The 25,111-nt window shown below is 42.5% G+C and overlaps 1 protein-coding gene across 1 annotated transcript in view; it reads right to left on the reverse strand.

Moving 5' to 3' along the window:
- Nucleotides 1–4,476: 4,476 nt before the first annotated feature.
- MRPL13 (mitochondrial ribosomal protein L13) overlaps nt 4,477–25,111 on the reverse strand; it is a 40,924-nt gene continuing 20,289 nt past the window's right edge. The window contains exons 5-7 of the mRNA NM_001034805.2: nt 24,841–24,927; nt 18,102–18,223; nt 4,477–4,739 (exon numbers count right to left, since the gene is read on the reverse strand). Of these exons, the coding sequence (NP_001029977.1) occupies nt 4,718–4,739; nt 18,102–18,223; nt 24,841–24,927 (231 nt within the window). The 3' untranslated portion in view covers nt 4,477–4,717. The remainder of the gene's footprint in view (nt 4,740–18,101; nt 18,224–24,840; nt 24,928–25,111) is intronic.

Raw genomic sequence — 25,111 nt, forward strand, 5'->3', positions numbered from 1 at the left:
ACCCGCTGTTTTACTGAGAGCTGGTCTCAGGCTCTTTTTGAAGGCGGAGTGCTGAGTGGTAGTGATGCTGCAGAACTTCTCAGTTTTCTTTATTGTAGACTTTTGGGCAGAGAGAGAGTGGGGGTGCGGAATACCATTTCTCTGCAAGAGCCTGTCCTTAAGTTGAAATGGAATCTTAATGTCTGTCTTGGAAAGATCAAGCCTTTGTAAGTGGGGTTCTATCCAGTTCAAACTTGGCATTGTAGAGACTGGCAGCTATATCCCTCCTGGGGCTTTTAGGTTTTGAGGACTCAGGATTTGCTACCTGGCCGATGGGAGGATTTTCAGCCTGGAGAGACCTGGACATGTAATGTTGTTCTTGACTGACTGTGGTACTAAGCTCCCTGTCCAGAAGGTAGGAAAGCAAATCATACAGACTCGGGAAAAAAAAAAAAAAATGGGGCACAGGTTTTGTGACCCTGTCTGGATCCATCAGGGAGGAAATTACCAAGAAAGGAGGGGAAGGAAGGAATAGTAGAGAATCTGATAACTGCATGTATTTCTTCAAAACCTTGTTCATTTGGGGTAAATCTGGCAATAAAACCAAATCCTGCTCTTCAATTGTTTTTAAAGACGGCAGCATTGCTTCATCACTCCAACCCTAGCCCCTGGGCCAGCTTGTGGCCTAGTTTGTCTACAAGGGAGACCTCACTGAGCACAGCTCTTGTATTCGCTTTGTAAATTTAGAGGAAGTAGGCGGAGAAAGGGGAGCCTTGCATTCTGGGTAGAGAACGGCTTTAACGACCTGCTTTAGTCCTTAGCTCTGTCTCGGCCCCCTGGCTAGGTCCTGATGGAACCCCGGGATCCCCCAGGCGTGGATAGGAGGGCTGGCTGTGTCAAGGGCATCACTACGCCCATTCAGGAGGCCTTGCAGCGAGCTGCACCCTACGCGGACCAGGCATGACGAGGGGTGACGCCAGACTTGAGTACAGGATCTCCTGTTTAGCCCCGTTTTCTGGGGTCGGGCGAGTGTGACCTCTTAGGACCCACCCTGGAAGAAGAGTCTGCTTGATGAAAGGATGTGCTAAACCAGGATTTATATGTGAGTACTGCTGTCTGTGGAGAAGGCAATGGCACCCCACTCCAGTACTCTTGCCTGGAAAGTCCCATGGACGGAGGAGCCCGGTGGGCTGCAGTCCATGGGGTCGCTAAGAGTCGGACATGACAAGTGACTTCACTTTCACTTTTCCCTTTCATGCATTGGAGAAGGAAATGGCAACCCACTCCAGTGTTGTTGCCCGGAGAATCCCAGGGACGGGGGAGCCTGGTGGGCTGCCGTCTCTGGGGTCGCACAGAGTCGGACACGACTGAAGCGACTTAGCAGCAACAGCAGCAACTGCTGTCTGTACTATGAAGTGGCATATGCAGTCCTATAAACGAATCCCTGCCTGATGTGTTATGGGCTTATGGGAAAACAGATGTGAGGCAGAAATCTCAAACCTTACACCATCTTGTGATACAAGAAAACTCTCAGAATTTTAAACGTCAGAAGTTCCTAATTTTAAAAAAAATTACAGTAAATATAGAATGCTATTTTGATAAGACATGAAGCTTGCTTGGTGGAGGTGTTGATAGCAAACAGTTGTGGCTTTTGAACCATGGAGGAGAACTGGGAGGAACACTGTAGTTTTCCAAGTAAAACGGGAAAGCAGAGGTTGGTATCTGTGGCTTATTGATCTATTTCTCATTCCCCTGAACTGGCTTAAAACAGAAGCCCAGCTCTCCTGGCTTTGCGACTCGCCCTTTCTCGTATACCCACGTCTGCAGGACCCCGGCTGAGCTCGGGGGACACACGTGCTCTCCTGCTGGAGGAGGTTAGTTAGCCTGTGTCTTGTGTGCTCAGTCATGTCCCACTCGTTGTGACTCCATGGACTGCAGCCCGCCAGGCTCCTCTGTCCATGGGGATTTTTCCATGCCCTCTCCACGGGATCTTCCCAACCCAGGGATCGACCCCACGTCTTTTGAGTCTTGCACTGGTTGATGGATTCTTTACACTTGAGCCTGGGAAACCACAGTTATCCTTAACCCATTCCAATGAGTGCTTTTTGGTTTTCAGTTCCCCAGAAAGCAGGCGGTTATCGGAAACTTGATTAAGCTCTTTTTTAAAGTGTTGTCTCTATGTTCGCTAATGTGATTACTTTTGCCCTCTGGCTATTGCAAAATACATTTTCTCTCCTTTCAAAACTCCACAATACTTCAGGTTTTTCCTTTTCCTTTGCTACTTATAATCAGGATACTAACTCATGCTTTACTGAAGAGAAACAGCAGGCAGTCACATGGGTACAACGAGAGACAGCTGTTGTGGGTTGTTCTTCCACCGTCATGTTCAACTGGATGGGGTTTTCCACATTTAGCTGGTGTTACCCAACAGCATAACACTTAGCACCTGGTGAAAAACCGCGCATGAGCAAACAGAATTTTGAGTTTAGTGACTTGACTCCTTATCTGTTCTAATTTGCTGTTACAGACAATGTTGCAACAGAGTATGTATATCAGCTTTCTTTTCCTCCCCATGTGATATTTGGAGTAGAATTTCCTTCATGTAAGAGTTTGTATTTTTGTTTTTCCAGTTCTTGTTTCTTCTATTCAACCTATTTTGATATGAGCGACGAGTCTAACAGTTCAGCTTGTCTTGCCCCCTCGAGTTCCCGGTCCCCTGCATGAGCTGTGAGTTTTATTTGGCTCCCTGTGTTTATGTTCTCTGAAGAAACAGAGATCTGGCTGTTAAACTCTCAAGGAACGGCAAATGGGCAGGACCGGGAAGTCTGATAGCTCCTGCTTCTGAAAGCCATTTGGTATAAAAGCCTCTACTCTGAATGCAAAATGGAGTGAGCCCCCGAGAGCAGGAGGAATTCAGTCCAACGACATATCCCTTTTAGGTCTACACGGGTCTGGAGGATTGGACAGCCCCTACGCGGCCAAATGGGCTCTCACTCAGCAAGTGAGAGTCTCAATGTTCGTATTGAATATTTAACAGTGGTCCCTTGGTATCCGTGGGCGAATGGTTCTGAGGACTCCCTGTGGATGCCAAAATCTGAAAACCCGAGTCCTTCACACTGTGGCATCAGAAGCCCTCTGCACCCGCTGGTTCTGCATCCATGGAAGTGCAGAGCTGACGCTATGACAGGCCCGTGTTTGTGGTCAGTCGTGTCCGAATCTTTGGGACCCAGTGGACTGGAGCCCACCAGGCTCCTCTGTCCACGGGGATTTCTAAACAAGAATATTGGAGCCGGTTGCCATTTTCACTTCCAGGGGATCTTCCCAACCAGGGATTGGACCTGCCGGGCATGGTTCTAGGTGCTTGAGGTACACCTGTTTTGGGGATACAGAAGCCCTCCCTGTGAAAGCTGCTCTAGCAGGAGCTGGGGGCTTTTTTCACACCCGCTCACACCCAACATCACACGTCTAAAGGAAGAGGTGGGGCTTCTTTCTGGCCCAAAAGTCTGAAACGTAACTGCCACTTCCTGGTGGCAGGTCACGGTTACTTTATTCTTGAATTTGTGATACATACGTACTGACTTTTTCTCCTCTAGTGGTGGCTAAGTCCATGGCCGCCTGAGCCGGGCTGCCTGGCTTCAAGTCCCGACGGCACCACTCAGCAGGTCTGTGACGTGGTCAGGTTTACTGCCGCCGCCTCGGGCCCATCTTTAAACGGGGAGGTAATCTTGTGTACAATATTGGTTGATGTAGGAATTAATTTTAATTTATATAAAGCAGCTGTGTTTGGTCCGTTAAAGGTGCTTAACAGCGATGCTTTATGTTTAATGTTACCTTTTCCCCCAGTGGACTTCAGCCATAGCTCACACAGTCACTCCAGCACCTGCAACCGCCAGGCGCAGGCATGCGCGTGCGGGTCGAGCCCCAGCTCCTTTCCACCCGTGACAGACGGCAGGCTCTTTGGTGCGTGTGAAGGTGTAGGGAAGACAGGTGACTTCTGCTCCCCAACGCCTGTATCAGGCTCAGTGTGTATTTGCTGCATGAGTGGGAGGAGTGGTCTGAAAGCCGCTCCTTGACTGGCTAGGGCACACCACCATAAAAACCCCAAACGCAGGGTCTTAGCTGCTGAATTTCCAGAGGAGACTTTGCTGGACACATTGATTCCAGCGGGGCAGTCGCAGCGCCCAGGACAGAGAAGAGGGGCCAACAGGAGCTTCGTGGACACACAGCGTCGCAGGTTTCGGGGCGCAGACACGGAAAGCAGCAAGCTCTGTGGGACACAGAAGAAGGTGAAGCAGTGTGAAAGGAGCTCAGGCAAGCCCTGCCTTGCTGAGCTGGTGGGTTACATACAACAGTCCCTGAAAGGAGACGTGCGGAGGGCCTTGTCCCCAGGCGTCCAGAACCGGAGCTGAGCTGAGAAGACGGCGCTGACGGGCACTTGGCGACCACAGCTGCCACACCACCTGGGTCTGCTTTTCTCATTAAATGGGACACTGAACGAAGTAAGGCGCAGTTTTATTCTTATCATTTCCAACATTCAAATAGCACTATACAATAAAACAATTCTATAAAATGACATCTTACTGCAATTTCCTAATGAAGGGATACCCCTTCCCGACCTTTCCCCACAAACTTTCAGCCCCCAGAGCAGGCTTCCTTCCAGAAGGCAGCTATTGCTTCATCCTGCCCTGAGGAAGGAGTTTCAAGCACCACACCGTTATTTTCTGAAATTTTCTTCCTCCTACAGCCGATAATCCTCAGGTCTGAAAGACAAAAAACAGTGTTTATTTTTTTAACGACTTATTATTTCACTTTCTCCTGCCTGATGCAGGAAGATTATTTTTCTAATCTAAAATGAAAGTAACTGTTCACCAAGAAATATCTCCAAATATTATGTCTAAATTTTTGGTGAAAAACATTAAGGCCAAATTACTGCAAAGTAGAATAGTTCTGTGGCAATTTCCAAGTTCTTTTGAGAGTATAAATATAGGCTCCCATGTGCCCATACATGAATGTATGTACGAATAAGCCTGAATTCAATTTCCCCAAAGCCCTTTTAATAGAAAGGATTATACACAAAGATATGGACGGAGGAGCCTGGTAGGCTGCAGTCCATGGGGTCGCTAAGAGTTGGACACGACTGAGTGACTTCACTTTCCCTTTTCACTTTCATGCATTGGAGAAGGAAATGGCAACCTACTCCAGTGTTCTTGCCTGGAGAATCCCAGGGACAGGGGAAGACAGGTGGGCTGCCGTCTATGGGGTCGCACAGAGTCGGACACGACTGATGCGACTTAGCAGCAGCAGCAGCATATTCTGAATGAGCAAATACTTTATTTATATTATATCATACACTAACTTTAATTTTCAATATAATAGCAAACAAAACAACTGTGTGGACACTAGTCCTTTGGTACTTTAATCACACGTACATTTATTACATACATGTATGTATATGTACATATATGGTCTTTTACTATATACATACATAAGGTCTTTTCTTCATTTATATATTTATAGGATTAATCTTACCTGACAGTTCCTTCTAGTAGTAAAATAAAACAACATTTTCAGAGAAATATTAATTTCAAAAATGGAGAAAATGAGGGAAAGGATCTTACAAAATGTAAGAAGTGTTTGTGTCTCATTATCTTTTACAGAGTGTAGTGTATTTGTGGGTATTGGACGCCTGCGGAATTTTCAGAAGGAATTTAGTAATAAGTAAACTAAATAGATATTTCTGAAACAACTGTAAAAATATTCGATAGTTTGAGTTCCTTTAAAAGGTGAAGTCTGTTTGCCCTGAAACAACTTATCTCATCCCTTCTACATTTATAGCGTATTAAAAAAAAAGACCAGACAGCCCAGACAGGAGGAGCAGCTTCTGGTATCTAAGTAAGTGAACGACCTAACACTTAAAAACTATCCAAACATGCTTCACCATCATCATTCTGTAACAAGAAGAGAAACTGCAGCATTTTGTGGCTGTTTTTGAAATCTCTTTTCAAATGTCTTTTCATACTGAATCCAAAGTCTGGGAATTGACAACTTGATACACAATAGCTGGAAGGGGCTCCAAAACTTGCCCTTTTAGTCTTGCGGGTGTGACTCCATACAGTCCAAGCTCCCAGTCGAGAGACACCAGTGCCTTTTAAGAAACAATTTCTTCTCCCATCCAGCTGGTTCACATAATTAAAAACGGGAGGTGGTGATGCCACTGGAAGGAAAGCTAAGATTCTAACAAGGCGTCCTGACAAGGAGTTTCTACAATTCCACTCAAATTAAACGTGCTTAGCCACAGTCTGGTTGTTTCCACACCAAAAGTCAATTTATTCACAATGAGATGACGAAAGTACCTTTTGTTGGGACTTAGGAGTGAACTAGGAAGCATGTGTGAAGGCTGTGATCTGTCAGGTAAACATGCTGACTGTGACCTGAAGGAAAGGGGGCTAATGAAGCTCAATTCTGTGACCCTGTGGAGACAGTGCGGAGGATGGAGATGAGGCCCGTCAGGACTCAGGCAGGTGAGAGAGGAACGGAGGTGAGGACTTAAGAAAGGGAAGGGAGAGAGCGGAGGGACCGCAGAGGAAGGAGCTGCTGCAAAAGGACACTTCAAGGGCCACTATTAATCTTCAGCTTGAAGAACACGGGAAACGGCAATGCTATCTGTTTTTCAGGAGGGGGAATACAAGCGGAAGAACAGAGTTTGAAGGGAAGGAGCCTGGTTTTGTACATGCTATCTGGACATGGCAGGCAGCCAGTAAGCAGGATTTGGAGTTTAGGAGAAACGGGGAAAGAGAAAGACATCTGAGAGGCTCTAACAGTCTATGGCCACAGCGCCTGAAGGCCTGATCTCTAGAGAGGCTCTAACACAGACTGCTATCCCACCTCCCCAGTGGAAGCATTTTCACCAGCTCTCCACTCTGTCAGATTCAAACGTCTCAGAAGTCCACACAAACCAGCCTCCGTAATGGCCCCGGGTAACTGCTCTGAGTCATTCTTCCACACCCTGTCTCTTCTGGCCCCACGACACTCCCTGCTGCTGTCCAGATAAGAACTTTCACACCACTGGACTTGGGCACTTGGTATTTTCTGCATTTGAAATATCTCTTACATTTCCCTGCCTGGTGAGTGAAGTCGCTCAGTCGTGTCTGACTCTTTGCGACCCCATGGACTGTAGCCTATCAGGCTCCTCCATCCATGGGATTTTCCAGGCAAGAGTGCTGGAGTGGATTGCTGTTTCCTTCTCCAGAGGATCTTCCAGACCCAGGAATCGAACCCAGGTTTCCCACATTGCAGGCAGACACTTTACCGTCTGTAGACTTGACTAATCCTGCAAAACCCACCCACAAAATCACATGTTCTGGGAAACCCTACACAACTCTTCCTTTCTGAGGCAGGGCTCTTTTCCCTGAGACTGCCAGGGAACTCCATGCTTGCTTCTATTACAGTTTCTCAAACTGCGCTTGCCCTACGTAAATGAGTCAATACTGCTCTGAATGTAAACAATATTTGGTGTTTATGTAGATTAACAGTGCCGGGTGCTTAGATGCCGTGAAGTACATTAACTACCCCACAGGCACGGTCTCATGTTACCCTCCTAGCCACACAGTGAGAAAGACACTGTCGTCAACTCCACACAGCTGACCAGGCGGACCCTCAGAGGAGCTGAGGGACCGAAGGACGTGCAGCCGGCAGGGAAGGGCAGCGCCCCACTGCAGACCTCTGACCCCTGCTCGCAAGCCCCGTTCTGTTCATGTGTCCCGTCACGGAAGGCACAGTCCCGACATGATCCGTCTCATGCGTCCAGCAATTAGGACAGCACCCTGCACGCTGTGGAGGCGTTAAGACACTCGTCATTGTAGTGACCGCCTTGCAAACGTCACCGCGCTCACAAAGTCACCCTTTCCTCTTTCGGAATCTTTTGCAGGTGGTTAACTGGCTTCCGAGGTGGGGCTGGTGTCAAGAACAGTATCATGGCCAAGGGACTAAATATTTTAGATGTTAGCAGAGCTAGAAAAATCAACTTATGCAGGAGGCAATTAAAAATACTACATGGCTTCAGGAGGTACCCCCGTGGGAAGAAGGAGGTGTTTGCATTAAATGTGGTTCTGCCTTTCTCTCCACCCACACCAATGGAAGCGGGGATACACACTACGTGCTGGGCCCGCTCACTCCCTTCCACCAACAGCAGGCCCACCTGGCACGAGAACGGGAAGGGAGGGCCATGTGCCTGAGTGCATCTCCAACAGCAGCGGGCATGCGAATCACTTGCAGATTTTGATTCAGTTAAGTCTGTAAAAGGTCATGACTCTGCATTTCTAACAAGCTCCCCTGTGGTGCAAGTCTGGTCCATGGACCTCAGACCTCCCACAGAGCTATTCCTAAGACAGAGGAGGTGACTGAAGATGCTGAAGAAGCACTATCGGTAGAAATTTCTAAAGCTATGCCGCGCCTAATAGAAAACAACACAATTCCTTATTAGCAAGAGATTTTCCCAGTTGATATATAGCACCCTTCTGGCTCTTTACCCACCAGAGGACTCGATTAATAGGCAGTTTTATGCTTTTCTGACACAACAACAGCTAACTATAAATTATGATAACATCTACAGAGGCTGGATACTAAAATTCCTTTGACATCTGTCATCAAAGAAAGATTAACTGTAGCTTTAACTGAGTGAATGTCACTGTATTAAGGTTCTTTAAATTTTTAAAACTGTATTAGTTTAAAAGCTAATGTATGTACAGCAACATTACCTTAATCAGAACTGAATTCTCAGATGTTGCTACACGTTTATCCTATTTTATGTTTAGATCTACGTACTCTCCTTTCTAGATTAAGTAATTTTTAAAAGCAAGAAATCTGGCAACTAGTATATTCCTTTTCAGCCTACAGATACTTAAATGCTGTTTGAAACTTTAATGAACTTTAATGAAATGGCTTGATCTTTTGCCAGATAGACGACAGGTAATTTAGTCTGTATTAGCCATAGTTCTTTGTTTCATTGCAAATACAATGTATGAAGTTTTGAACTAGCAGATATTTACACTGGTAACACATTTGGAAATAAGGGCTTCCCAGGTGGCTCAGTGCTACAGAATCCGGCTGCCAATGCAGGAGACGTGGGATGGATCTCTGGTCCAGAAAGATCCCCTGGAGGGGGAAATGGCAACTCATTCCAGTATTCTTGCCTGAAGAACCCCATGGACAGAGAAGCCCGCTGGATTTCAGTCCATGGAGTTGCAGAGAGTCAGACAGGACTTAGCGACTGAACAACAACAATCTGTAAATAATAACCGCTTTCATTTTACAATAGTTTAGAACCTCAGGAAAACTTTGGAGACATTTCATATGCTGTTATAAAAAGCTAAGACCTATTAATTCTTAATAGAAAGTTATTGATAGAAATAAAACTTAAATTAATGAAATTAGCACGGTCTTTTCTTTATATATGTAATACAAAGTATCCAAAATTGGGTACACCAGAGTTGCACCAAAGCAGACTGTTGAGAGAAAATTCTAGTTTAGCTAGAGGCATTAAGCAATATTTAAATAAGCAACAAAGACCAAGATATGAATCCATCACACAATGAATTAAAAGTCAATTCCTCTTTAAGGGAGGTACGAGTCCACTCATTCAAGTCTCCTTCAACCAAGATTCCTGAGCACCAGGTCCACCCTGGGCGCGGGAAACGGCCGAGCGAGACGCAGCCTGTCTTGAGAGCGCTTTTAACAGAGGGAGACACACACACACCGACCTCTGAAGAGAAAGCTCAAAGTCTGCCGTTCTCATACACGCATTTAGGGTTTACTTGGAGATTAACGAATCTTCAAAGAGTTTGCCTACGTAAGACTTTCTTAATTCATTTTCTAAAGTGTGCTAAACTTCATAGGTATTCAATGCTTTACAGCAACAACTCACTTAGAGCTTAATACTTGTCACCAGCAGAAAACTGCCTTTAAAAGCAATGTAGCTTTGCACAATAATATCACTTTTTTCGAATGAAGACACAAAGGCCTCTGGGAGCTGTAGAAAGTATCCTATGTGCTTGTGGTTGCTTGGGCATCTGAAATCATACCACAGCTCACATGGTTCCCCATTTTCTATAGCAAATCCTTTACCACACGAATCCTCATGCAAAACACTAGCTGCCACTCGCCAAGTTACATAAGCACAACACTGTCACTCGCTAAAATGAAGCAGACACATCTCAAAAATGAAGACACTCAAGTTCAGAACACAAAATTGCTAAGAAACCAACACATCTGTATTATCTTGAAACTGGGGACATTTCTATGAAGAATCTTCTGAGTTCAGGAAAAATCTTTTTGGAAATTTTAGCTTTCATTGTAAAATGGCAGAAAAAAATGCATTTGGTTTTTGAATAAAATGAAACATAAAGCTATAAAACACATGGTTTATACTGTAGTTCAAATAGAGAGACAACAGTGTTCATCCCATTACGATGAATTTATTTTCCAAAGGAAAAAGAGCATTCAAATTTCTGTTGTAAATTCATGAAACTGAGTATAACTTAGTTCAGTTCAGTTCAGTCGCTCAGTCGTGTCCGACTCTTTGCGACCCCATGAGTCGTAGCACGCCAGGCCTCCCTGTCCATCACCAACTCCCGGAGTTCACTCAGACTCACGTCCATCGAATCAGTGATGCCATCCAGCCATCTCATCCTCTGTCGTCCCCTTCTCCTCCCGCCCCCAATCCCTCCCAGTATCAGAGTATTTTCCAATGAGTCAACTCTTCGCATGAGGTGGCCAAAGTCCTGGAGTTTCAGCTTTAGCATCATTCCTTCCAAAGAAATCCCAGGGCTGATCTCCTTTAGGATGGACTGGTTGGACCTCCTTGCAGTCCAAGGGACTCTCAAGAGTCTTCTCCAACACCACAGTTCAAAAGCATCAATTCTTCACAGAGTATAACTTAAGTGTAATAAATTTCAAAAATATTTTACTCTCCTTTAGGCTTTATATCTTTTCACTTTTAAATAATAAGTAAAATGCTTACTCCAAGAAAACAGTTAAAAGACTAGGATAAAATCTGGATAGTGGAATAATCTTAAGAGATATAAACGGTCAGGTTGACAGAGTTTTAAGTCACTTTCACTGGAAGAATGCAATTATTTAGAATAAATCATCCCAGGAAATCTGGGATCCGAGTTCATATTCCTTGAACTGAAGATGGCAGCTGTACAGGTAACAGGCAGAGCAAGCGTGCTGCCAGGCTTGTTCACCCAGACACTGCCAGCAGCCGACCAGGAAGTGCTCAGTGGGGACTCCTTTAAAACCAAGCGCACTCTCAGGCACAGTGGGCACTGCCAGGCTCGTTCACCCAGACACTGCCAGCAGCCGACCAGGAAGTGCTCAGTGGGGACTCCTTTAAAACCAAGCGCACTCTCAGGCACAGTGGGCACTGCCAGGCTCGTTCACCCAGACACTGCCAGCAGCCGACCAGGAAGTGCTCAGTGGGGACTCCTTTAAAACCGAGCGCACTCTCAGGCACAGTGGGCACTGCTCAGCCGTAAGAAGGACGGCGCACTGCCACCTGTAGCGACGTGGTCACGCTGCCGCCGCCGCCAAGTCACTTCAGTCGTGTCCGACTCATCATACTAAGCAGAGACAAACAGCACATGATATCACTTGTGTGTGGAATCCAAAAAATTATACAGATGAACTTATTTGCAAAATGGAAAGAGACTCACAGACCAGAAAACAAACTTATGGTTACCAAACGGGAAAAGCGGGGAGGGGTAAATTAGGTCAGGGTTCACACACACACTGCTGTGTGCCTGGTCAGTCGTGTCCACTCTTCGCGACCCGTGGACTGCAGCCTGCCAGGCTCCTTGTCCATGGGGTTCTCCAGGCAAGAACACTGGAGTGGGTGGCCATGCCCTCCTCCAGGAGATCTTCCCGACCCAGGGACTGAACCCTGGTCTCCCGCATTGCAGGCAGATTCTTTACCAGCTGAGCCACAGGGAAGCCCATACACACAGTTATATATAAAACAGATAATCAACAAGGACCTACTGTACAGCACAGGGAACTTGACTCAATGCTCTGTAATAACCTATGTGGGGAAAGAATCTGAACAAGAATAGGCGTGTGTGTGTAACTGGATCACTGTGCTGTACATCTGAAACTAACACAGCACGTAAATGAAGCATGCTCCAATATAAAAAAAGACCGTCTGACTTCTTTAAAACGCAAATTGTTTTCAATAAAAATGAATAGGAATTATTGTTGCACTCAACTGTCACTTTTAAGTCAGAGCTCTATTGGCTAGGGAATATAAATGATTTGGTTTTGGTTTCTTACACAGAGACTGCTTTTTATTTTAGCAACCAGTCCTAATGTGTTCCTATCCAAAAGAACAGTATAGTTTAGAAGGCTTGATTTGAGCAAAGTTCAGGACTGGAAATGCTGAGGTCTATGGTTTAGGCCAGTGCTGAGCTGGTTGAAATGATGGAAAAGCTGGAACGTAAACTTGCTCCCCGAGTCCAGCCAATAACTTCTGACTGTGAAGTGCAGCAAAATTAAGTTAAATCTTGCAGGAAAATGCCAAATGACTAGACTAGCGTACAATTATGGAAAATCTTGAAGATGCCCAGATCCCAGTTCTTTATGGGTTTTGAAAAGGTAAAACTCCTCTCCACTGTCTTGAATTAAGTCTCTGACCTGAAGCACATTTTTAGAAAGCCATAGGTGAAATTACTGCTATTTTTTAAGGGGCAGATTTGGGGGATGAACAGCTTCCACACAGAAGGGCGAGCAGAAAGCTCATGCCCCGGCCTCCTCCAGGCTGCGTACTGCCTGGACGGGATGCTCACCAGGCCCCTCTGCTGTGCTTCCACTCCTGGCTCTGTCTTCCTTTCTACAGAGCTGTACAGGTGAACCGTGACACTGCCTAAGTCTAACCCTGCTTCCAGCAAGGACGACTGCAGGGCCCGGCACCCTCGCAGCCTCCCCCGGCCCAGGCCCACTTCTAAGGGCGCTCTGTGGGCAGTGTCAGACCAGGGGCTGGGTTCTCATCCCACAGGCTGTCTTCAAGCATTCACGAAGGCTGAGACTTTCCACACTTAGCTTCTCTGCAAAGGTGGGGGCTATGCTTAAAATAAAGCATTACGGATTTAACGGGTGAGGAGTAAAAAAACACATTTCTTTTTTGGTTTTGTTTCATCATTCTGTGGATACTGTGAAGCAATTCAAGTTGAAATTTTCCTTACACCTAGTTTTTTCCAAAGAAAAGCTCCCCTACAGAATTTTGAAAAACTGAAAATTAAAAAAGTTTCAAATGAAACAAGTTTTATTTTTACCCTACATAATGAAAAATTTCCATTACAGTGACAGCATTATAATTTCCATGATTGTTGTGGTTTTGTAACGTTGGCAAAACCTCAATGATCCTGGAAATAATTATTGACAGAATTAAAATAAGCTGACCGTTTGAAAGCTACGAACTCAGGCAACTGAACTGTGAGAAGAGATAGTGCTATTTTCTCTCTGAGAAACAAGGTCTAAGTGCATACCCTATGATCACCATGTTCATATGGCGAATGCGTAAGGAAATGCCAAATAAAACTTTATAACACACTCTGACCTAACTTTCTCTGACACAGTTTTTATATCCATGAGATGTAAAAAATACTAATACACCAAGGATACACACTAATTTAACTGAGGCGCATGGATGATACTTCTCATCTGAGAAAATGGCTTTAGTCACACAACATATTTAGCGTTTCCTCATAAACATCAGTTTCTTTCTGTCTTGTATACCATTTTTTAAAAAAAATAAACAACCAGCATAAGAAAATCTAGAGTATGCTGAAATTAGCCCTGAGGGAATGTAACTTTTTAAGTGATTTAAAATGATTAGCTATTCAATTAAGATTAATACAATTTTGTTAGTCACCTACTGGGTGACTTGGTTTCAAGGTCATTCAAAGCTTAGTCTGACAACTGTTATTGCTGCTCAAAAGATTTTCATCTCTAACAGAAAAGCTAAAGAGCTTACACTGAACCAAAAGCTAATGATAGCTTCAATTATGAAATGTACCTTTTTATACTATAAATGTGTTTGGTTTTATTGCTAGGGAAACAGAAACCAGAGCAAGCTATTTTCATGTCTATTTATTTATGGTGCAATCTAGGGACATTCGTCTCAGTCAAGTCTCTACAGGTTACCTGTCATATCTATCTTGAATAATTTCCAATTACTACATTCCAAAGGAAGATTATACTCTTGCCTTAGCTATTTGGGGTGGAACAAAAGAATATTTTAAGTTGGTTCCTTCTCTAAAAGGAGAAAAAAATTTTTTTCTCATAAAAGCCAATCTATTAGTAATGGGGAATGCCATTTTTAAGGACGGCATGGTGTGTCAAATATTTTAATTGTGATCCTAATATATATCCTATTTTATACTTGAACTTTATTAAGCAGTAAACAACTAAAACAGCACAGTCCATTAAAGTAGTCACTAGCCACATGAGGGGCTTCCCTGGTGGCTCAGTGGTCAAGAACCCGCCTGCAATGCAGGAGACATGGGCTCATGTCTTCCCCTGGATGGGGAAGGTCCCCTGGAGAAGGAGGTGGCAACCCCCTCCAGTGTTCTCGCCTGGGAAATCCCATGGACAGAGGAGCCTGGTGGGCTACAGTCCACGGGGTCACAAAAGAGACACGACTTAGCGACTGAACAACAAGCCACATGAAGCTACTAAAACTTAAGTCAAATTACATACGTAAACTTGAAAATTCAATTCTGAGATACACTAGCCACAATGTAAGCGTTCAAGAGTCACAGAAGCCAGCAGCTACTGTACTAGATCAGCTATGCATCAACGTGAAAAGTCTGTCAGACGGCCCTGACCTAAAGGAGCATCTGTTTCTTAGGCAATACGTTTTTGGTTGATACAAAGATGTATATATACATTTTTCCTGGTCATATGCATTCCATGACTTAAAAAAAAAAAATTAGACTTGGTGTCAGCTCTAATACTCAGAAGAATAAAATGTTGAACAATTTAATGGCTAGTGTACCTGTAATTGCAGTAAGTGTATACTCATATAAGTTAACAGATACTGTGTGGTAGTGGTGAGGAAAGATCAACTTTATTAAAGCTCACAGGAAAGCCTGGTGTCTGATGTGTATTCCTGCCACAGGGAAACCTGAATGGAAAGAAGGGGCAGGAAAATCCATTCCCAGAATAATACCTCAAACGTGGATCAGGCAGCTCCAAGTTTCACTAAAAGTCTCCTTAAAATAATTCTAGAAAAGCCCTTTCTACTTCCCTTAATATAAAGAAGGCACTCAGTCAGCTTCTAGCTTGTTTTAAATGAGCCAGGAACATTTAGCAATAAAACAGGCAGTTTGATCAGTGCTCTTTCAACATTGACTATAATTTGTTGTGGATGGTTATTACACCATTATGCTGGTGTAACTCACTTAGCACATACTTTAGAACATGAACGACACGCATGGCCACAAGCATAACGTGTGTGTGGTCACGCAACTAAAGACCACCTTTGGCGTGTCCAGGCTCTAAAAAAAGACCTGTTTCCCATCTCGGCAAGAATTATGACAGGGTTTCTGTAAGAAAATCAGGTATGAGATATTTAGATTTACAGAATAAAACTGGTATCATATCTTAAAGCCACTGAAGATCATGCTTGTGGGGAAAAAAAATCGTGTAATCGGGAAAAGGTACAGCGATACCGTATTTCGCGCAAAATCATGATTCCCCGAGTTTGTAAAACATACAAACACACATACACAGCACAAAAACTAACACAGAAACAGGAAGCGAGCACACCAAAACGTTAAGTGTGGCGACATTGTTTACCTACGTTTATATCTTATTTTTATTTTCTGCAATGAACATTTAGTAAAACCCCCAAATTAAAGCACTTTTTCAACTGGGTGCCTGAGTCTGCTTTTTCCAGAGTTATTACGTTTGAAGTAAATGTTGTCTATGTTACATGCAGTCTATTTTATTGTGAATTTTTAGTAAATAAAAGGTTTCAGACTGGTAAATTTAAGCTAATAAATGATTTCTAGAAGTTAAGGATTAATTTAAATTCCACATCTCCTTTAAAGAACTTTTAAAAATGTTAACATCTTCCTAGAAGAACGTTCTGTGTTTACGTGGGCTGAGTTTAACGATAAATGTAACTTCTACGTAGTCTAACTAGGAAAAGGTAGGTTGGATACGTCTTCAGTAAATGACCATGCAAATCTCTAAGAACAACTTAAAATGATTTGTCCTAAAATGTAAATTTCATGAAAGTATCAATAGCTTCATATCTTATAAAGATTATTTTTACCTCATTTATAAAACCTGATAAAAAAGATACTCTATTTCTTCATTCATTCATTCATTCATTATTTGCTGAGTGCCTACCTGATGAGTCACTGTGATCAGTGCTAACCAGACAACATATGTTTAACTGCATGAGATTAAATACAGTAAAATAATTTATTCTTTTATAACAAGACCCTATGTAGGTGGCCTAACCCAGCTCAAGGATTACAGGGAAGAAGGTGCGTTTACCAGGCTTCATCGTGTGTATCCCTTTGGCACCTATCACACTTACAGCGCATGGCATAACTCAACAGCAGTCCGTAGACTGAGTGACGTGAGTACCGTAGTGGCAGCCCCTCCAATGCGTGTCCTGCTTACTGCAGCCTCTCGCACAGCAGAGAGTGCTCATACTATTTGTTGCAAAAGACAATGAAAGTTTGTTTTTGTGGAAAGAACACAGGACTGGAATTAGTTTCAAATTCAGGCTGTACTACAATCAGCCAAACCTCTGACTCAGTCTTAAAAACAGGAAGGACACATTTCTCTTACTGGCGAGAGAATTACATATGGCGTATGTAAACCATCTAGCAGAGTGCTGGGCGATTTGAAAGTACTAATATAAATGATCACTAATAATACTATTTTGCTCATTATTTGCAGACTTAATAAAGGTGAACCTTGAAATAAGTCAGCAAAGTCAAAAACATTTAAAATAGAATACTCTAAAGACTTGTACTCTAAATACTCTAAAGACTTGCCGAAGAATTGATGCTTTTGAACTGTGGTGTTGGAGAAGACTCTTGAGAGTCCCTTGGACTGCAAGGAGATCCAACCAGTCCACTCTGAAGGAGATCAGCCCTGGGATTTCTTTGGAAGGAATGATGCTAAAGCTGAAACTCCAGTACTTTGGCCACCTCATGCGAAGAGTTGACTCATTGGAAAAAGACTCTGATGCTGGGAGGGATTGGGGGCAAGAGGAGAAGGGGACGACAGAGGATGAGATGGCTGGATGGCATCACTGACTCGATGGACGTGAGTCTAGGTGAACTCCAGGAGATGGTGATGGACAGGGAGGCCTGGCGTGCTGCGATTCATGGGGTCACAAAGAGTCGGACACAACTGAGCGACTGAACTGAACTGATAGCAGAAAGTCGTGGAAGAGCTAAATGGCATAAAAGGGGTGCCAGTTCTGTACAGTCTGTTACTGAGAGCCCAGCACTGTGAAGGGAGAAGAACGTAAGCTGAGGAGGTGACGAAGAGCCTGGCAGGCCAGGCAAAGCCGCCTAGAAACAGCGAGATGGGAGTCGTGTGTGACCTAAGCAGGCTTCTGGCCACAGGCGGAAGATACTGCACAGGGGAGGGGAGCAGTGTTTCTTCTTTTACTCCTCTACTTGGACAGACTGTGAAAGCGTCCAGAACAGATGACTCTCATTGGATCTCATTCTTGGCTTAGTGAAGCAATCCCGAAAATGCAGAATTACTCAGTTTTAGGTAAAGACAATTCATTTATCATTCCAAGAGACTATAATCAATCCAAGTTATGTTATTCCAAACAAAATATCTGATAATTTATAGGCCCCTATGAACATCCTTGCACTTACCTAGCAAAGTCTTAGGACTTTGAGACTTCTGGTTCTACCACCTACAGCTAGAGTTTATTTGTAGGGAAAAGCCGCAAAAAGTATCCAAGGGAGTGAAAAAAGTTCGTACTTCCCACCTTCAAGGACCTTATCATTTGGATAGGCAAATAGGAAACACTGAACTCAGGTTGAAAAGACAATAAAAACAAAGACGGGAAGGAAAAGAAGACTTACGGAGACCAAACTCTTGGGAAAGCCTCTATTTCTTCTTGTGTGTACTCATCTAGACGTCTGGGCACTTTTCGTGGTTGAGGAAGCTCTTCTGTTAAATTCTTAAGAATATCTTCTGGTATATCCTAGATCAAACAAAAATTTAGGCTTACTTTCTTCAAATCCATTCTTAGTAATTAGCAATTCTCGTGTGTAAGTGTGTTAGTCCCTTAGTTGTGTCTGCCTCTTTGCAATCCCATGGACTGTAGCCGCCAGGCTCCTCTGTCCATGGCGTTCTCCAGGCAAGAATACTGGAGTGGGTAGACGTTCTCTTCTCAAGGGGATCTTCCTGACCCAGGGATCAAACCTGAGTCCCCTGTATTGCAGGCAGATGCTTTATCCTCTGAGCCACCAGGGAAGCCCTTAGTAATTCTTAGTAAGTATTAAGAAATAATAAATAGAAGAATGTTTACAATAACACATTTTATATTTTAATCTTGACAAACATTTCTAATGATGAATCAGACATCTTCAATTTTGACAAGTATCTGGTCACTAAATTCTACTTTTTCTGAAGATTGTTTAATTTTTTCCTCCTCCTTTCAACAGCAAAAAAAGCACTGCCCTGGATCCTTCTCATAATGTTTCATCTGATGACTGTTTGTACAAGGTCTGTTGCTTCCAGTGCCACAACCTTTTTCAATTTATGCTTCATGTTTTTGCCAAAAAAACCTTTCAAAAATGAAAATCTGCTGGATCCTTGAGTCATTTAGCCAGCAAGCATTTACTGAACTCCTTCTATGAACCAGAAATTGTGCTAGGGGATGATATAGAAAGAAAAATCTAAAGATCATGGTTCTAAAGGCTTCCCATTTTTAAGAAGTTACTCCTTGGTTAAGAATCTCTCCGGACGCAGCTCTAACTACCGGGCCACACCAGTGTGCTCACTCCCAGCCCCTCCAAGGCTCCTTGTCCACAAGGGCCAGTGCTCCTGAGCAAGCCCTCCCAGCGCTGGTCCACGCTGAAAGCCCCGTGCCTTTACTCAGGGCGCCTTCCAGAGCTGATTCCCGCTGGGCATACTGCCGAGGCTTCAGAAAAATGAAAGGAAAGGTAAGATGTGAAAAAGTCTGAACCTGAGTAAACGAAAAGCAGACTAAAGAGTAAAGCACATATTTGAGAGGCATCTTGAGAGAACTGCACTAAATAAGGGGAATGATAAAATGAAGAGAATGGATAACCGAAAGAACTGACATTTATATTGCGCTCCTGGAACAGAAGTGAGGCAAAGGAATCATACTGTGGATCTGGATGATAGGTTAATTCAGGAGAGTCTACTGAAGGAACAATAAGATATCAATACTTAGTGTCCTGTGGGCATTTCCACAGGGACTGCAGATATAATTACCTCTTTTCAGTTTTAGTGTGTTCCTAACTCTTGAGGAATCTGTATGCAGGTCAGGAAGCAACAGTTAGAACTGGACATGGAACAACAGACTGGTTCCAAATAGGAAAAGGAGTACGTCAAGGCTGTATATTGTCACCCTGTTTATTTAACTTGTATGCAGAGTACATCATGAGAAACACTGGGCTGGAAGAAGCACAAGCTGGAATCAAGATTGCCGGGAGAAACATCAATAACCTCAGATATGCAGATGATACCACCCTTATGGCAGAAAGTGAAGAGGAACTAAAAAGCCTCTTGATGAAGGTGAAAGTGGAGAGTGAAAAAGTTGGCTTAAAGCTCAACATTCAGAAAACGAAGATCATGGCATCCGGTCCCATCACTTCATGGGAAATAGATGGAGAAACAGTGGAAACAGTGTCAGACTTTATTTTTCTGGGCTCCAAAATCACTGCAGATTGTGACTGCAGCCATGAAATTAAAAGACGCTTACTCCTTGGAAGGAAAGTTATGACCAACCTAGATAGCATATTCAAAAGCAGAGACATTACTTTGCCAACAAAAGTTCGTCTAGTCAAGGCTATGGTTTTTCCAGTGGTCATGTATGGATGTGAGAGTTGGACTGTGAAGAAGGCTGAGCGCCGAAGAATTGATGCTTTTGAACTGTGGTGTTGGAGAGTCCCTTGGACTGCAAGGAGATCCAACCAGTCCATTCCAAAGGAGATCAGCCCTGGGATTTCTTTGGAAGGAATGATGCTAAAGCTGAAACTCCAGGACTTTGGCCACCTCATGTGAAGAGTTGACTCATTGGAAAAGACTCTGATGCTGGGAGGGATTGGGGGCAGGAGGAGAAGGGGAGGACAGAGGATGAGATGGCTGGATGGCATCACTGACTCGGACATGAGTCTCAGTGAACTCTGGGAGTGGGTGATGGACAGGGAGGCCTGGAGTGCTGCGATTCATGGGGCTGCAAAGAGTCGGACACGACTGAGTGACTGATCTGATCTGAACCATTCTCAAAACACAGGATGATTACACATTGTCTGCAGAGAGCAATAGTGTAATTGGGAATCAAATGTCTAGGCAAGCACATGGCATCAAACAAGTTACTCGTTTGCCTTAAGAATCAAAATACAATTTAAAAATAGTTTCAAAGAATCACAGAGCTCTTACACTATAAGCTGATTCTAAAACCCAACACGCCAAAAATTTAAAGATTTTTTTTTTAAACTTAAAATGACTTTAAAATTATGGTTTGGATAGGCTGGGTCACTATCAACATATATAAAGCCACAATAAACATTACTCACAATTGTTTCTTCACTCAAAAGCATTTGAAAAACATTGAACTTTCCTTCCCCAGCATATTCAAATACACAAGTGTAAGCACACAGAACCAGAATGAGCAGAGGATGCCCAGGCACATTAAATATTGTTAATTACTCCTTTATCTTTACTTACTAAGGAAATCTATCTGCCAGTTTGGTATTCATGAAAATGTATGAATATTTCACACTTCTTTGGAAAACTATTTAAAAAAATCCTTAGATCACATTTGCAAAGACAATTTTAACACTGACAACTGCTCACTCAGTATAGAGAATTTAGAACCTAGTGGGTTTCTGGTAAGTGTTTGCTGGACTGAATAGAATTTTGACTGAAATGAGCTTACCCAATTTCACCACTATTAAGGAATCCACTGAAAGAATGGACACAAATCAGTGCACAGTTAGGGATGGAGATGCTGAGCGAAGTGGAACCAGAAAGGCGGGCAAGTGCTCCTTTAACGCACGCAGGGAAGGGAGCCCTCACAGGCTAACTGAGGGTGTTTATCAGAGTTTCTCTTTCTGTGATGATGCCTTCTGCAGAGTGGGTGGTTAGCCGAAGAGGGAAATAAGGAAAAGAATAAAAACAGAAAACAGAAGCACGGGGGCGGGGGGGAGGTAATCATTCACTCTTTCACAGGTTTACCTCTTCATGCTTTTGTCTGTTTCCTGGCCATGCCTCGCAGCCAGCAGGATCTCAGTTCCCCACCCGGGGATCGATATGGGACTCTGGGCTCTGGAGCTGAGCTCTCGAACCCAGGCTCTGGGCAGTGGAAGCAGAGTCCTAACCTCCGGGGTGCCAGGGGAGTCCCAGTTTATGCAATTTTTAAGAGAATTTCTAATCTACAGAAAAGTTGTGAAAATGAGTGAACTCATGAAGCCTTCACATAAATTCACTAATTGATAAAATGTAACACGATTGCTTTCTATCTATTCATAAGCACATATACACCAAACACTCTTTGACTGTACCATTTGAGAGTTGTCTGCCAATATTTCATCCCTAAATATTTCAGCATATATATCTTCTAAATATAAGAATTGTTTCTGACGTAACCACATTACAAATTCATGTTCAGGAAAACTAACATTGATGAAACATCTTGAAACCTGATATACAGTGTGTGTATACACACACACACACACACAGTGTATGTTCAAATTTACCAAAGTGGTCTAATAAAGTCTTATGTAGCTTTCTTTTTCTACTCAAAGGTCAAGTGTCACATGCTACAGCTATTATGTTATTATGTTGTTTAATGTACATAATGCGCCCTTTAGCTCCCTTTGATTGGAAGGCCTCCTTAGGAAATTGATTTTGAAGCGGCCAGTCCAACTATGCTGCAGAATGCCCTCTTTCCTTTGGATCTGTAGAACTGTGTCCTCATGATCAGATGCAGGATGAACATTTCTGGCAGGACACTACATAGCTTATGTTGGGTCTTCAGTGCCTCATTCGAAGCAGGAGGCGTACAACATCAGTTTATCCCATATTGATGATAAATTTAATGTCTTGGTTACAGGTGGTGGTTGACCAGATGGCTTTACCATAGAAGAATCTTTTCCCTTTTTAAATAGTTCTCTGTGGCATGTTTTGAAACTCTGTGAATATCCTGTTCTACAACGTTTAACTCAATGGGTATACGATACACTGATGATGGTGGCTTTTCTAATTCAGTATTATTTTCTACATGGTTTAGATGACATTCTTCTCTAAAGAAGAGCTCTTCCTTCTTGAAAAAGGAGAAGGGAAATTATAATAAGTTAAAAATAATTTTTGGACTGTCACTGTGGGCTCATAGATTTCTGTTTTCTACTCCAAGTACTCCATCATTCTGCTCCTTCATTTCGAGGCTCACAGAGCCCCGTGTATGTTCAGCAGGCACCACTTCAAGTTGCCTCCCATGTGCTGATATTTCTCATCGGTCTTTGAACACTGTCTTACTTTGTTACTTATTATTTTGCTATTATAAACAATGCAGAAATAATAATCTTGTGCATGTGTGTACTCCAAAATAAACTTTTTTTGTTCCAGACCTAGAATCAACCACTTCTCTAAGAATCACATTCCTTTTAATATGGAATAGCACTTAGAAAACACAGTCTGACAACTAGTTCTGCTTACTTCTATTGGTACTGGCATTTTATTTTTTTAATATATAAAATCTTAACATGATTAAAAAAAATCTAAACAGCTGTAATAATCTAGAAGGCTTTTTTGCAGAAGCTCCTTCTCTTTCCTCCCCATCCTTCCCTGTGTTGATCTAGTGAGTGACCAACTGCATGTCCTTGTTTGTTCTTCCTGTGTCTTTATGCAAAAAGATATATGTGTGTGTGTGTAAACATACACATGTATAAACGCATGTAAAAGGTAGTATGCCACCTATATTCTTTTCCATCTTGCTTTTTTTCACTTAATAATGTATCTTGGAAAGCATTACTTATCAAGTCACAATGGTATCTGTCATTCCTTTTTGTATAATTGCACAGTACTCAACTGAATAGATATAGCATAATTTAGCCAATTTCCTATGCATAAGCATTTGTTTATTTCCATTACTATTACAGGTAATATGGAAACAGTAATCTTGTGTATGTGCATCTTCAGGGTAGCCTGCTGTAAACGAGGCTGCTAGACCAAGCACGAACCTCCTTACGTATGTCTTTGTGTTAACTGTCACCTCGTTCCCTGGATTCCTCGTGGGTTGCACCACTTTGTACTGCTACCCGCAGCGTCTGAGTGCCCGTTTCCTCGTGGCCATGACAGTAAAATGTGTTGTCAAGTTTTTGAAAATTTAGCAATCCCTTTTTGGGGAAATGGGCTCATTTATTTTATAGACTGAAATCATTTAAGTAATTTACCCCAAAACCTATCTAACTTGATAACTGGGAAAAATGACATTACTGTTTTCTTTGTCCCTTGTAGAAATCATGGTTGCTAAAAATATGTGAAAGTACAATCAGAAACAGTTTTAAAATTCTTTTAATTTCATGCCCAGGGTCATTTATCCTTACATGATGATACTACTCCCATGCTTGTTACCTCAGAGGTAAAGTGAACAGGGGGAAATTATTCTACTCATTCATGGAAAGCAAAGCTAATAATTAGCCACTTTGGTAAAAGTCTGAATAATTTACTTATGCATTATTTAAGCTAACAATAGAACATACAAGTGCCTTGAATAGCTGATAGAACTTGATATTCTGGAATGAATTCTATATTATTCTTTTACTTGGAACTATAAGGACAATTATAACCCGTAATATTGATACCAACTAGTAGTACTTACTATGTTCCAGGGCCTGGTCTAAGTACCTAAAAAATGTTGTTTCATCTAATTCTTACAGCAATCTTAGGATGCAGGTACAATTACTACACCCATTTCACAGATGAGAAGACAGATAATAATGGCCACAAAGTCAGTAAATGGTGGGACAAGTATTCAAACCCAGGCAGTCTGATTCTAGAGCCTGGACGCAACTACTTTATATAGAACTTCTAGTGTTTATATTATACTAGAGAGAAAAGCTAAGTATTCATACCAGTATAATAGTTATGAATAAAACTGTCTTTTCATTTTCAAGTTCTTTTTAGCTGAACAAATTCTGAGTAGGAATAAGTATTCTGAAGTTATATCATGGGAGATAATTAGCAATCAAAGCCAAGCTATTAATCTATGATTCATAGAAGCTATACAGGTCACAAAAAAGTAAAGTGAATTCATACTTTTTTGTAGTTCATGAAATTACCTATGAGTACCCTCAAATAAACAGGGGCTCTAATTATAGTTCCTTGTTCTAAAAAAAGTAGCTATTAAAATGAAAATATGGATCTTACAGACTTTTGATTTTTAGTTCAATGATGGTTCACTTTATGATTTAAATCAGAAGCAATTGTTTTTGTAGTGTATTCACTATAAAATGCAAAAAAATATTTCAAAAGTCGACATAAAATTACTGAAAACAAATACAACAATTATTTTAAAATGAGAAAATATTTAATTAAAAATTTAATAAAGGATCTTCGAGGACTTACTTCATCTGGGAAAAGGTGCAACCTCTGCATCAGAGTTCTTCTGTGAAGGTTTTTTGGCAGCATGCCATAAATAGCTAGTTTTACAATCTGAAAAACAGATACATGGAGCACTCAGTAAGAAACATGTGATGGGAATATAAACACAGTAAGAGATAGTGATGAAAAGCAGTGGGCTAAGACTTGATATGAATATGAAAGGAACAAAACTGAGACGTAAGCAGATATGTGGCAGCAATAAAAAAGAACTTTTATTATTTTGTACATTACCATC

This window comes from Bos taurus, chromosome 14 (assembly GCF_002263795.3).
Source record: "Bos taurus isolate L1 Dominette 01449 registration number 42190680 breed Hereford chromosome 14, ARS-UCD2.0, whole genome shotgun sequence".
In the NCBI taxonomy this organism is placed as follows: domain Eukaryota; kingdom Metazoa; phylum Chordata; class Mammalia; order Artiodactyla; family Bovidae; genus Bos; species Bos taurus.